The sequence below is a fragment of the Candoia aspera genome, chromosome 4 (assembly GCF_035149785.1).
Source record: "Candoia aspera isolate rCanAsp1 chromosome 4, rCanAsp1.hap2, whole genome shotgun sequence".
NCBI classification, from domain to species: Eukaryota; Metazoa; Chordata; class Lepidosauria; order Squamata; family Boidae; genus Candoia; species Candoia aspera.
The window spans coordinates 93,967,011-93,982,005 of NC_086156.1; the positions used below are offsets into that span (position 1 = coordinate 93,967,011).

General features: G+C 41.2%; 2 protein-coding genes across 2 annotated transcripts; one reads left to right on the forward strand and one right to left on the reverse strand.

Annotated features, from left to right (window-relative positions):
* Positions 1-4,878: 4,878 nt before the first annotated feature.
* LOC134497374 (serine protease 27-like) lies at positions 4,879-12,188 on the forward strand. The gene is made up of 6 exons (XM_063303029.1): positions 4,879-4,930; positions 6,582-6,608; positions 7,978-8,143; positions 8,476-8,753; positions 9,355-9,545; positions 11,154-12,188. The coding sequence occupies exons 1-6, from the start codon at positions 4,879-4,881 to the stop codon at positions 11,418-11,420; spliced, it is 981 nt and encodes a 326-aa protein (XP_063159099.1). The 3' UTR covers positions 11,421-12,188.
* A 1,578-nt stretch (positions 12,189-13,766) lies between these two features.
* LOC134495533 (olfactory receptor 10A7-like) lies at positions 13,767-14,702 on the reverse strand. The gene has a single exon (XM_063301044.1). It carries the CDS (start codon positions 14,700-14,702, stop codon positions 13,767-13,769), a length of 936 nt encoding a protein of 311 aa, XP_063157114.1.
* Between the last annotated feature and the right edge of the window lie 293 nt (positions 14,703-14,995).

The window sequence follows — 14,995 nt, forward strand, 5'->3', positions numbered from 1 at the left end:
AAGCAGTGAAAGACTTTGTATTCCTAGGTGCAAAGATTACTGCAGATGCTGACTGCAGTCAGGAAATCAGAAGACGCTTAATCCTTGGGAGAAGAGCAATGACAAATCTCGATAAAATAGTTAAGAGCAGAGACATCACACTGACAACAAAGGCCCGCATAGTTAAAGCAATGGTGTTCCCTGTAGTAACATATGGCTGTGAGAGCTGGACCATAAGGAAGGCTGAGCGAAGGAAGATCGATGCTTTTGAACTGTGGTGTTGGAGGAAAATTCTGAGAGTGCCTTGGACTGCAAGAAGATCCAACCAGTCCATCCTCCAGGAAATAAAGCCAGACTGCTCACTTGAGGGAATGATATTAAAGGCAAAACTGAAATACTTTGGCCACATAATGAGAAGACAGGACACCCTGGAGAAGATGCTGATGCTGGGGAGAGTGGAAGGCAAAAGGAAGAGGGGCCGACCAAGGGCAAGATGGATGGATGATATTCTAGAGGTGACAGACTCGTCCCTGGGGGAGCTGGGGGTGTTGACGACCGACAGGAAGCTCTGGCGTGGGCTGGTCCATGAAGTCACGAAGAGTCGGAAGCGACTAAATGAATAAACAACAACAAACTCATGGGCTGGAGATAAGATGGACACGACCGAAGAAAGTTGCCATGCCATGTCTGTGTCATAGCTAGGTAGAAAATAGGTCTGCGCCATTATGTAAGAATTGCTGGGAGAGCTAGATGAAAGCTGGTCTCCCTTAATCAAAGGTTCCTGAGAATTTGTAGAAACGTGTGATAGAATCAGGCTTCACCCATGTCACCAAAAGAAGGAAAAGTCATCACATGGTTTGTTCAGTGTTAGTTTGGCATTGTAAGCAAATTCAGTTGGAGAATAGCTCAAGCAACATCTTAACCCAAAATCAAAGAAGTCATATACAGGTTAATGGATTGTGCAAACCCAGCTTGTTGTGATTCATTCATAAAACTATGGTTAATCTATGGTTTATTGCACATAAACCAGAATACTGTGCAAAACTGGGATGGACAACCTGACGTTTCAGATCTGATTTGCCTGTGAACTTTGATCTTTGTTTTGCAGACTCCTTAGTGCAATCGTTGAAAATTGGCAGTGCATGCTATTGGCATGTTGAGGTAAGGTATAAAAGTCCTAGGGTGTACATCCTAATAGAGCTGTAATATGGTTTAGAAACCAAAGAGACCTTTCAAATACTCCCCCCAAATTGGGGGAGGAGAATCTGGATTCCCAGCTTTGCCTTGCCCACTACTTTCTTGTTTTTTAAACCACTGATTTCAAGATGGTGTTCATTCTTAGTGGCCTCATAGATAGACCTTCTCCAGGATGATCTATCCCCGACCTGGACCTTGACGTCTTCCAGTGGTGTACCTGTCCCCACTCTAATCAAGTGCATCCACCTTGCTGCTGGTCATCTTCTCTTTTCTTCCTTTTAAAACCATATTATAGCTATATTAGGGACGCGGTGGCGCTGCGGGTTAAACCGCTGAGCTGCCGATCGGAAGGTCGGCGGTTCGAAACCGCGTGGCGGGGTGAGCTCCCATTGCTCGTCCCAGCTCCTGCTCACCTAGCAGTTGGAAAACATGCAAATGTGAGTAGATCAATAGGTACCGCTTCGGCGGGAAGGTAACGGCGTTCCGAGTCGTCATGCTGGCCACATGACCCGGAAGTGTCTACGGACAACGCCGGCTCTAAGGCTTAGAAACGGAGATGAGCACCGCCCCCTAGAGTCGGACACGACTGGACTTTACGTCGAGGGAAACCTTTACCTTTACCTTTTATAGCTATATTAGAGAATACATTGGGATATGTCCTGGGATTTCTCTTGTGTTCTGGGCATCCTCTTTCCCCAGCACTAAAATAAGATTAAACTACTAGTTTAGTCAGTCTTAGTAGCTGGAACAGAAGAAGATGCCATCTTGTCTTTAAGAGGACCAAAGGTTTGGGCTCGGCCGGCTGTATCATAGTCCCATGAATGTGTACAGTTCCTGCAGAGTTTTGAGAGGCTCTTAGAGTTTTCCCAACCTTATTATAGAAATATGGTATGACTTGTGAGCTTGAAATGTCCATATATGATAAAAGGCATCAGCTCTTTTCTTTTTGATATTGAAGCATCATTGTTAGAAGGCAACTTCGTATCAGGAAAGAATAAAACCCACAAGATTAAGATTACAGAATCTATCTATAGCAGGAGGGGAACTATCACCAAATCCCAGCAGTTTTTTTATGACAGTCCTAAGAAGACAGGAACTCTAGAGATTCCTTAGATATTAGCTGTTCACATGACATGCTTGGGTTCTATACCAGATTATTAAGGCCAATGTACCACCATCTTACCTCCTGTGGCAGGCAGCTGTTTAACCAAGGTCTGAACAATGTGTGTCATGTGAACTTGGAGCAGCTGTCAATTTTGGTCAAAATTGAGTTCACAGAAGATGCTAAGCCAGGCTCAAACAAACCATATAATAGCTCTGTTTGGCCATTTGCCATGAAAGGTTGAGACCAGGGTTCTGTAAAACTTAAGTTAATGGAATAAACCATTTACTGAGCTCATATATGTTAAACTAAAGCGAGCAAAGCAAACTATAGTCTAGTGATTTCTGTGGACCCAGATAATTTTGCTTTGTAAACATTGGTTTATTTATTTTATTCAATTTAGGCACCACCTGACACCAACTGACTTTGATTTATGGCTTGGTATTGTGTGAACCCAGACAACTGTAACTTATTCCATAAATCTTGCTTCAATAATCCATTTTTAGAATGGTATGAGAAATCAGCCACAGTTTATAAAACTGCCTTTCCCAGGTTGGTGCCTTCAAGGTGGCTTCTGCTCACATCATTCTTAGCCATCATAATCAATGGCTAATGAAGGTTGAAACTGAACTTCACAGTGGTACAGCAAAGTTGGGGAAGATTGCTTTAAAAAGGTAATGGATACAGTAGTCAATTTATTTATTGCTTCAGCAAACCAATGTGAACATTTTGGGGGAGTTTGGAACTGAAATTGAATGCCTGCTGAACAAAGAAAATACTTTTTCACACAGCACATACAGTACCGTTTAATTAAACGGTAGAATTTGCTGGTGATAATTGTAATGACAGATGATTTGAGTGGTTTTAAAATGGCACTAGACAGACTCTTACAGGGTCAGGGTATTAGTGTTACTGTTTACACAGACTAGATGAACTAATGGCATTATCCAGCAGGGCTCTTGTCATAGTCTTAATGGGCCACTCTGCCAAGGCCCAGTGGCATCGGTATCATGGCACATACATTGCTGAGGGTGCAGACAGTGGTGTGCTGATGCCAGCTTATACTAGATCATGAGAGATTATTAAATTTTCTGGAATTTTGTGAGCCAGTTAGCAGCAGAGCTAAGCTACTCTCCCTATTGTGCTGATCAGCTGTTCCATGACTAGTGATACAGCACAACAGCAGCAGTGGTGATGGCAGAGCCAGTCCTTAAACATTTACCAGCACATCACTGGTAAATTCCTAAAAGTCACTGAGTAAATCTCATGAAATGAAATTGAATAGAAAATATATACAAACAGTATACAGTATTACATATATTGCAAGAATGTTAATGTCTTTCTATGATATGTATGCTGACAGTTTCTGGAAGTGTGCTGATGACTCACCCACTTTTCAGTATGCACTGTCAGCATGATGCTAATGTTCCAATTTACCAACACAATTTCTGGGAAACCTGCTCTTCCAGTGCTTTGAACTTTGATTCTCCCCTGGGAGGTCAGCTAGGACAGGAAGGAAACAGAATGGAGACTGAGTTTATACAATATTTACACTGCATTGGAGGAACAGTGATTTTCAAGTATATATCAATCTGTATTTTAAAATCCCACATGATCTTGGTTTCATTTTCTAAGACTTTTTCAGGTACGCAATCTCAGTAGTTTTTGTTAACAGTAAAGCTAAACTTTCTACATAAATTCAAATGTGTGCTATTTGCAGTTATATCAATGTATTATAATTATTGTTGTTGTTATTTAGAGCCACTGTAGTTAGCTTATGGTTCAGTGTATTGCATGAATCCAATCAGGTTAATTCAGTGAGCCACGATTAAGCCACATAGTACAAATTCAACCCATATGCTAAACCATAACATGCATACCTGAAACAGTACTTCATGGGAGTTTGGCTTGGTTGTATGAATCCAGTCTTTATAGTCTATAAACAACAGCTTGTTTATCATATGAACCCAGCTAATAATTATTTAGTATGATATATGAATTGGGTGTTAAGTGCCTTGTAACCATGCCTCTTTATGTCTTGAACCTAAAAAATGGCCATGTTTTTCTAGGAATAGATAGTTCATCTTTGACTTGGCAATTTCCAGAGACATTGGGACTATATATCCCAGGGTTCTTAGCCATTCCTTAGGTATCTTGCTTCAGCCTTGTTTAAGGCATTAAAACTTTTGCGTAGTGCCTGAAAACAATATAACATTAATTCTTGAAGTCAAAATGGTAATAGATACAGCTTTTTCTCTTACCTTCAATAGCAAGCTGCTACCAGATAATTGTTCATATTAGTCCAAATTACTTACCATTTCACCCCACCCAGAGGTGGAGATGGGTTATGATAGCTTGGCTTCCGGCCGGTGAGTAGGTTGCTCAACTTGCCCCACTGGGGGTGGAGTGAGAGAAGGATAATACCCAGCAGCTCAGGTCTTCTTGGCAGTCTCCTTGGTATTGAGCAACAACCAAGAAATTGCTCCTTTGGTGCTCTGCAAGTCCTGGGTGCTTGACCTGAGCATCACCTCCCAGGGTGCTGTTCCTCTATACCTGATCTGCACTAGGGCTGGATGACTGAAGGCTGCTAGCCCTGGACAATGCTGGCTTTCTGTTGTTCCCAGATTGTGCCTCTATTTCTGTTGCTGAAAGGTGGGTAGCCAGGACAGAAAGTGCTCTCTCTCTCTGTATGTGTGTTTAGAGGTGTTCTTCTGTAATTGTAGGGACAGTACTCGATCACCTAGATTAGTGTTGGGGAGTACAGAAACAGTCTCTGTTCCATTTGAGCCACCAATTCCTGTCTTGAAAAGAAAGATTCAAAACAACTAGGTCATCTGAGAAGGTGGTAAGAAAGATGAAAATATTTGGGAGAAATCTGAGAAAGTGGTGAACTACAGCAGGGGGATGTAAGAGCAAGGGATGCCCTAGGCTTGCCAGGTGAGTTTCAAAACCAGAGACATCAGAGAACAGTGCTTGCTTCTGATGAAGATAGGAAGTGGATTGTTCCAGTGCATTAGAACAGAAAGACCGGGAACTCGGAGGCTGATATTACATTCTTAACTCTAGGTACCAATTTCTTCCTCATCCAGGACTTTGGTGCCTTTTTACAGTGGCATAGATGGCAAAACTTCCAACAAGTATTGCTTTTCTGCTGGTTAAAAAAATGTTGCTGCAGAGGAAAAAATAATTGTGTATTTCACTTGTCAGAATACACGTAGTAATCCAACTTTATAAGGAATGTGCATATGCACAGATATTCCTGCATTTGGAATGCAGATGGGCTTTATTTTCTCTCCTTGTGGCCCTTACTTAGCAATTGACCACTTTGCTGTATTACACAATTAGAATGGTGACAAATTACTGGACTGTGTAGACTGTGTAGACTGTGTGGGCTCATGGGAGGCTTGGGTTACTGCTTTGTTCCTATTTCTGTAACAATATGCTAGAGAGATCAGATCTGCTGCTTATCAGTCTTTAGAGGAGGATCCATTTCAATTACTGACTAAGGAATTTCCTTGGTGGCATATCTTTTACTGGCCTGGCCTTACTTGCCATGCTTCAGGCCTAGATTCAATTACATTTCCCTAGTAATCAGGTTTGGGAAATATCTGTGCAGGCTTTGGTGAGTCAAAACAATGCAAATCCATGCCATCTGATCTCTTCTCACATTCGCCTTTTGGATCAAAAACAAGCGAGAGGTTTGTAGCATGGATCATATATACTCACAGATGTTGTTGGGAGAGGAAATGGTAAGAGGAGAGGTGACAGTCTAAAATAACCAGACATTGAGATCATTAAGAAAAGAATAGCTGTAGCATAGTCATTCTTTCACTGACGAGCTGGTTAGCACATGCAGAGAGTCTTCATAGAAGATGCTTAATCTGTTTACTGATTAACATCTTTTCTGGTTAACCAAATAGCTAACCAAATTTGGGTCCTCACAGCCCAAAGCCACTAAAAAACCTAACAAAATCAACATTAACACTAACCAAGCTTATCATGCTGTATAACTGTGACTGCTAGGTCTTTAACTGACCCAGTTAAACATTTTATTTTAACATGGCCATGTTTAACCCATTAGACATGATGGTATAGCTCCTAAAGAATTATTAGTCAGCTGTTTTGTAGTAAAAGTGGCCTTTTCCCCCCTAAAGATGGCAACCTTGCTGTTGATGACAGCGTGTTCTGGGAAGTCAAAACATGTACCCACTGTTTTTTGGCTATCTAAATCCTGATCTCTATATTCTAATAGTAATAGTCTCTCATTCCATCACTCTGACTCCATAATTTGTTGTCCTTTTAGGTGTGGAAAATACCGATGCTCAGAAAGGTAAGAACATACCTAGATAAAGGAGAGTCAGCCATACCTAATAATGGGGAAGGAAAAGCCTAGAGAAGGGATAGTGAATAACTTTCAGACTTACGAATAAGCCTACACATATACTGTTTGAATAAATGGACTCTTCTCAATAAACACTTTTTTAGACTTCTTTCTTGTGATAAGTTTTAGGTTATGGCCAAGAGATTTAGAAAGTGTGACAGTTTATAAACATTCTTTAGTTTATTAGGAAATCCATACATATTTGAGTCTCCTTTTCCCAGCTCTATGTGATGGTCCACATGGTGCAAAAACTGACTTGTTTTCAAGATAAGCATACAGTATATAGTATGCTTTTGCTTCAATATAATGCAGAGATAGTCACGAAAAGGAAGGGTGTGTGTGTGTGTATGTGTGTGTGTATATATATATATATATATATAAAGAGAGAAAGAGATTAAAAATGCACACCCTTGCAAATGCAGTGTAGGCTGGGGATTGAACGCCTCCATGTGGGCAAATCAGTTGAACATGGATGAGAAAAGACCCACATCTGCTGTATAAAGAGAGTAAAAATCTGGGCAGGCTGTGTATGGATGCTGTGCACCTTATGGGCCTGTTGCCCATAATGAACATACCTGAGAGCTAGGTAGGTAGCACAGTCATATGTTCTCTGTATGGTAAAAAATGCTCTTTCATTTAATTCTACTGTTTACATTTCTGTATACTGTTACATGTGGCATAGAACCTATGAATATTGCTGAACTAGAAATTCCAGCATCCCTTATAATTGGCCATGATGGCTGGGGATATCAGGAGCTGTAGTTGAGCAAAATTTGGAGGCTATCTCCATCTATCTATCATTGCTTGATCTACACCCATCTATCCACATTCTTTCTACAGCTCTTTCTGTCTAGTCTTAGGTATAATTTGCTTCAGTGTAATTATTTCTGGGTGTGACTCATCCTACTCTGTAAACTCAAGGCAGTTGTCAGCAACACCTAAAGTCTTGGCTAAGCAAACATAAAACGTTTTTAAACAGCAGTAGATAATCTGGTACCCTTTGAATATATTTCCCCTCATTCCCAACTAATGGAATGGCAGGTGATTAAAAGAGGTGTCTAAATCACCTGGAGGAGTCACCAGTTTGCCTATTTGTCTCTGACCATTTTTTAAAAGATGTCTGGAGGCCCCAGATATTCTATCATTGAAACTACCTTGAGAATACCTATTTTTCTCACGTACCTATGAGCAAAGGGTTTCCTGGCAAGGCTTGGATTGTATTGGTTGTGGAATGGCAGTAACACACCCATAGTATGATCTCAGCAATTTCCTACAGCTCTCGTCTATGTCTCACATCTCTCTTCTGGTCCTTTTACAGTCTGTGGGCACCCCAAAGTACATTCCCTTCGAATTGTTGGTGGAGAGAAAGCTGAGCAAGGGGAATGGCCCTGGCAGGTCAGCATACGAGAAAACAGGCTTCACATATGTGGTGGAAGTCTCATCTCCTCCCAGTGGGTGGTGACAGCTGCTCATTGCTTTGAAGGGTGAGTGGCAGATTTGCATTGAAGAGACTGTATCTCAGCCTGTTTCTCTTCTTTAAGGGCATCAGTAATTGAAGATAAAGCTTTAGCAACAGGGGTCAATGGCAATTCAGTTAAATTCAACAATTTGGCAATGGACCAACTTCATCTTGCTTACATGAAGGTAGCATATATGTATAAATGATGCCCTCCATAATGCTCTATGGACAAGGCAGAGCAATTGCATGGTAAATACCTTGCCCCAAAGCACCTTCATTTGAAAGCACCAGATTTCCTGTTGAATTTCAAAGCTGAGCAAGGATGGTAGAAGACTGATTTTTCCTTGGCTCCCGCAGGCCACTAGTTCCATCTAAGTATCGAGTACACCTGGGGGAGTATGAACTCCCCAAACCTGCACCCACCATGGTCTCATCTGCTGTCAGCCTGATTGTAGTGCATCCATATTATGCTGGAGATGGGCTAAGTGCTGATATTGCGTTGGTGAAGCTAGAGGAGCCTGTCACTTTCTCCCGAACCATCCTGCCTATCTGCCTATCCAGAACTGCTGATCCTGAGCCTTTCCCTGCAGGGATGATGTGCTGGGTCACTGGCTGGGGGAACCTCTATCCAGATGGTAAGAAAGAGGTGGGGTCTTCTTAGATCAAGTGCGTAATTCAGGCCTCTGCAAGGCATAGGGAATATGGTCTCCATCGGGGGATAGAGGACTTTCCCCCCACAATGTTTTGAGGGCATTAAACTGCATTAAGCCTTATGGAGGGTTAACAAATTTATATTCTTGCTTATTGCTGTAAAAAAAAAGACAGAATTTTTACAGTTACGATTTGCCCCTGAATTTTGGTGGCATGATTTGGAGGCTATGGGATCTGTAGTAAATGAACTGTGGGGCACATGTAGCCCATGGCTTACTCATAACAGGGCTAATTATATCCGTTGTTTTTGCAGTTGCATTGGGTTTTTTTTAAATTGACCACTTAATGCCATCAAGGGTGTAGTCGGAGGTACAATGACATTATTGCAAAGGGTGTGGAACCAACAACATTTGGTCCATGGCCTGGAGGAGTTGGGAGAGATTTAAAGTGATGAAAAGGATCCCTAAAGCCTCACAGATGCTTTGGTTTTTCCCTTTGTCCTTTAAAAGCAAATGAGGGAAGACTCCACCCTTAAGTGCTTAGGAGTGGATGTTCAGTCTCAGAACCTCCCTTTTTTCGCACCAGCCTCTTTCCTCACTCGGACTCTGCAGAAGCTGGAAGTGCCAATCCTAGATGTCGATAAGTGTGATGCAATGTACCATAATGACTCCAGCAGCTCTGACACAGATACTGAAGCTGTGCCAAAAGACTACAGGCTAATCTATGATGACATGATCTGTGCTGGATATCCAGAAGGAAAGAAAGATTCTTGCCAGGTAAAAATAGGGGATCAGAGTTGTGGACCAATTAAGACTTGCCTCACATAGTACACTAATACAGAATGTGGTTTGTTTAGCATGAGTTGTAGCGTGTTCTGGGAACTTGGGCATTGTAGTTTATTCCATTACCATGCTGAGCACAATGTGTGAATCCAACCAATGTATATAGGGTGGAAAAAGAAATCACTGGAATCTTAATACTGTGTACTGGGAATCCTTGTGGGCAATAATAACCACAAGTCCTCAGCTTGTAAGTCAGTGTTTACCAGTAATATGAGTAACTATGACTGACAATATGAAAAATTAGTAAGGATGTTTAAGTAACAGCAGTGATGGGCATGATAATAGAAATAAGCAGCTTAATACAACTGAAATTCTGGTACTGTAGCATTGATTTCGCTCTGAGCCCACCCACGTTTTCGCCAAGCCCCTTATTTCTTGTAGTGAAGCCCCAGATATGCTCTACTTCTTGAACATGGCCTCTGATCCAAAAAATGGTTGCCAGTACCTGCTAATTGATGTTCCTTAGTGGGCTAAATGTTAGTATGAAAGTGGTAGTTCATCCCAATTAAGAAGCTAAAGGTTTTCTGTATTTACAGGAAACACTGGGTAGCTGCAATGAATTGCAGTACATGTGCTTTTCTTTGGGATCCATCCCACCCAACCATTTTTTCTTTCTCCCCTTCTACAGTGTTTGTGTGTCATTGTGTGATCAGTGAGCATGCTCAGAGGTCATTAAGTCTTTACCTGCTCCTCCAAACTCTCTATAACTATTTTTTTTCTAATAATTTTGTTTGTTTATTCAGTTCATAATCTACAGGGATTTTAACAATAACTCATTTTTGCACATGCATTTTCATAGCCAACCCATTTAAAATAAGGAGGCTCATCTAGGTGTTCCCCCCACCCCCCAAACCTAACAATAATTGATCACCTTTTCCTCCACCTCATTCTTTCTCTAAGTAGATTAGGGCAGAATTGTTTTTTCCCCCTATTTACTGTATATTTATAGCATGTCTTAGAATAATGACCAGCCTAAAGTAAATTTGGTAAGCTTTTGATTAAGTTTGAATTTAAACACACATATTCTTTAAACTCAAAAGAATTTAGACTTTCCCAGTCTAATACTTTGACCATACTGGTTCTTGCAGTACATCCTTAATGGCAGTGCCTTTTTCCCCATAAAACAATTTATCCAAATTTTCAAGTGGTTTTGCATATTCCTTCTGAGGCAGATAGTACCACAAAGCAGGAAGGAATTTTTCTCCAGTATGTCTCCAGTGATGTCATGAATTACTGAAAGCAGAGAAGCAAAGGCCCCTAAGCTTGCTGAGGGTATGCTTAGCCAGCCTTCAAACCCCATGTCAAAGACATCGAAGGTATAATATTGGCTCCCCACAGGATTGTTTTCACATTTACTTTTAAATCACCATTATTATTTTCCCCTTTTCAGTATGGAAAAGGCTTGGCTAAATGAAATTTAGAGGAAATGGTGAATGGCTATATTCATCTCATCTGTTTAAATTTAATAAACTCAGAATGCATGTTATTGCCTGATGTCTTCCTGGAGGAGTGTTCCTAGTTAACTTCTTTCTTGCTTTTTAGGGTGATTCTGGGGGACCCCTGGCCTGCAAGGTGAATGGTACATGGTTCCTGGCTGGAGTTGTGAGCTTTGGATTGGGTTGTTCTGAACCCAATCGGCCTGGAGTCTACACAAGAGTCACCTCTTACCTGGACTGGATTCAGCGCACCATAGAAAAGAACTCAGCTTCCAGGGGTGGTATCCCTCTCTCCAATGGGACTTCTGTTGTGTTTCTCTTGTTTTTAATCTTTTTCCTGGGCCCTTTCCATCTGAGTGCTATTCTTTTATAACCAGTTGGAAATGTAATTGTAACACAAGTACCACACAGCACTTAATATAGTATTACCATTCAGCTACAATGCAAATATACCTAGTTCCAAAGAGAAAAATATATTTATTCCTATTACATATAATAGGAAGCTTCCCAGAGAATAGACTACGTTAGCCTTTTTTTTTACATGTGCCATGAGACTTTCAGACTTTCCAAGTAAAATGTTCCTGGTCCCAAAATCATCTTCTAGGAGTCTCTTCTACCAGCTACCCAACAATGGACATGTTCAGACAACATGGTAACCTCCATCATGGTTTACTGTGAATGTGTGATCATGGATTGTCTGATTTGTTTTATAGTTCTCTCATCTGTTAATTTCTGCCCCTTGCTAAGCACACATAGACACATGCACATCCAACACCTAAACAGCCTACAGTTTACTTTGGTTTACTTTTCTCTTTAGCAGTAGGTAAAAGTTGGTAGTAGATGACACAAAAATGCTAGAACAAACCAGTGTCAGCCAGATGAGATTTTTGGGTAGTGGGGATACCTAAAAGACTTTGCATATGACACTGACAGAAGAAATCTATTCTATTTGCAACAATCAATTGCTGGCAAGTATTTGCTGAGATTTGAATTACTTTTGGGTTTCCTTTTTTTTTAACCAAGGTTGCAGGGAAGAAGACCTACAGTTAAAGTTTCTTGAGTTACTTTGTTTCATAATTTTTTCGGCTCCCCCCCCTTTATTCCCGTATTTTTTCCATTATCTTATTAATGATAATTTTGAAATTACATTAGGTAAAGGTAAAGGTTTCCCTTGACGTAAGGTCCAGTCGTGTCCGACTCTAGGGGGCGGTGCTCATCTTCGTTTCAAAGCCTTGGAGCCGGCGTTGTCATAGACACTTCCGGGTCATGTGGCCAGCATGACTCACGGAACGCCGTTACCTTCCCGCCGAAGCGGTACCAATTAATCTACTCACATTTGCATGTTTTCGAACTGCTTGGTGTGCAGAAGCTGGGACGAGCAACGGGAGCTCACCCCGCCGCGCGGTTTTGAACCGCCGACCTTCCGATCGACAGCTCAGCGGTTTAACCCGCAGCGCCACCTTGTTAATATTCTATACATCTATAATTTTTTATTAATTTAACATAAAAACAATAAAAATAAAACATGTGGAACCTGGCAGAAAAGTGAACATGCATAACTGGACAGTGTCGCACAAATGCACTTTTTGTATCCTGTGCAATATTTATTTTCTCTTACTTCTGTTCTGATATTCCCTTCAGGTCAGTCACTAATAAAATGGGGTAGAACAAGGAAGTGGGATGATGTAATCTTTAAATAAATTTAGAATAATATTTCTGTGTGGCCAGCCTGACCCTAATGTAGCCAGTTGAAGAAGAACAGGACTGTTAGTGCACATAACATTGTTTTTGCTGTGGCATCGTTAGGCCAATAATCTCTTCTGCTTTCAGAAGTCCATAAGACCCTCCTTATGGTCATATACTTCATGCTTCTTAGGAGAAGCAGTGTATTTGCAAAGTTATGTAAAGTGCCAAGCATATAGCAATAGTTTTGTAAATATATAACAACACAATTACAAATTATTCTGTTCAACAATATCCCAGGCTTACCCCCATTTCCCCCTTTTATTCCTTCATTTTTTTATTTTCATCTTGATTAATATTTTTGAAGTCATACTATATTGTTAATATTACTCTATCCTTGTGCTGGTTAATGACCGCAATAAAGACTACTATAATATTACTCTATGAATCTATACTTTTTTATTAATTTAATAAATAGTAATGAAAATAAAAATACGAACCTTGCAAGGACCACCTATAATCCCCTCTACTTTCAGAAATTCTGATTTATTCTCATGGATCTGTGCACTTCTCTCCTCCCCTTACTGTTATACACCACATGCTTCTTAAGAGCGGCCGTCTGTTTACAAAGTTATGTAAAGTGCTAAGCACGTATCAGTAGACTGATAAATATATAACACAGCTACAGATGGGAATATGGGATATTTATGGTGAAGGCTACTTCCTGTTTGATATAGGAAGCATCTATGCAATAAGTTAATCCCCTATTATTGCCCAGGAAAGCAGGGTACTCAGCCTACATTTCTAGTAATTTCCCTCTCCAGACACTTCCGAGATGGGGGTAGATAGCTCCTGCACACCAAACTGGAAATAACTTTTAAGTAAAGTATCTAAAGTATAGATTAAGACTTATGGCTAAACAAGAATGCTTCGGAGTCTACTTGTTTTTTCAGCAGATACAGTATATCTTGCTGGGCTTTGAAGATTCTGAAAGCTAGGGAGGTGTTCAGCTGATGTCCTCAAACACATCAAAGGACTATTTATTACTAAGGAGCCTCTTCAGGGCAGCTTTTACCTCCTTATTCCTCAAAGTGTAGATGAGGGGGTTGCAAAGGGGAATGGCGACTGTGTAGAGGAGGGAAAGTAGCTTGTCAACCTTAATGGAGTCTGTGGTTTTGGGACGGAGGTATACCAACATTGCAGAGCCGTAGAAAAGACTGACCACAATCACATGAGATGAACAAGTGGAGAAAGCCTTCCGGCGCCCCATGACTGATGGCATGTGCAATATAGTCTTGGTGATGCGTACATACGAGGTCAAGATGAGAACAAATGGAGCCAACACAAATATGACATTTTCCATATATACTACCAACTTGTTGGTATAGAGATCAGCACACGCCAGACTAAGGACTGGTGGGATGTCACAGAAGAAGTGGTCCATTTCATGGGGGCCACAGAAGGGAAGGGAGAAGATGAGTCCAATTTGTACCAACTGCATTGGGAGGCTAAGAATGAAACAACCAGACACCAGCCCTATAAGCATCCTTTGATTCATTATGGTCATATAGCGCAGGGGCAGGCAGATAGCAAGATAGCGATCGTAGGACATGGCACCTAGTAAGAAACACTCCGCCCCACCCAGGAAAAGCAGGAAGAACATTTGGGAGGCACAGGCTTCCAAGGATATGGAGTGGTCTCCCGTGGCCAGGCTGGATATCATCCTGGGAAGAGTGACTGAAGTGTAACATACCTCAAGCCCTGATAAACTTCTTAGAAAAAAATACATAGGTGTATGGAGGGCAGGGTCCCTTGTTGTCACAATCACAACGAGGCCATTGCCTAGGAGAACAGTCAGATAGATAGCAAGAAAGGCAGCAAAGAAGAGCATGGGGTGCTCACGAAATCCCAGTAAGACAAACTCATTTACAGCACTTTGGTTCTCCCAGTGTCTGTCCAGCTCAACATTCATCTAGAAAAGAACAAAGGGAGGTGAAAAGGACGGAACTCAGGGAGTGTGACTACTTATCTAATGACTGACTTAATAATCAGAACTCTGGAGGCTAGCTTTCCAAAGCCTGATATTTTCAGATGTGCCAGACTGGAACTCCCACAATTTATCTTGCCACGATGGTATTAAGAGATTCTTGGAGTTTCAGTCCAACGTATCTGGAGGCAGCAAGTTGTGAAAGACTGTTCTAGCTCCCCTCGCTCCTCCCAGATACTTTCTTATGAAACTGAGGTTGCCTATGAAATTGATTCACC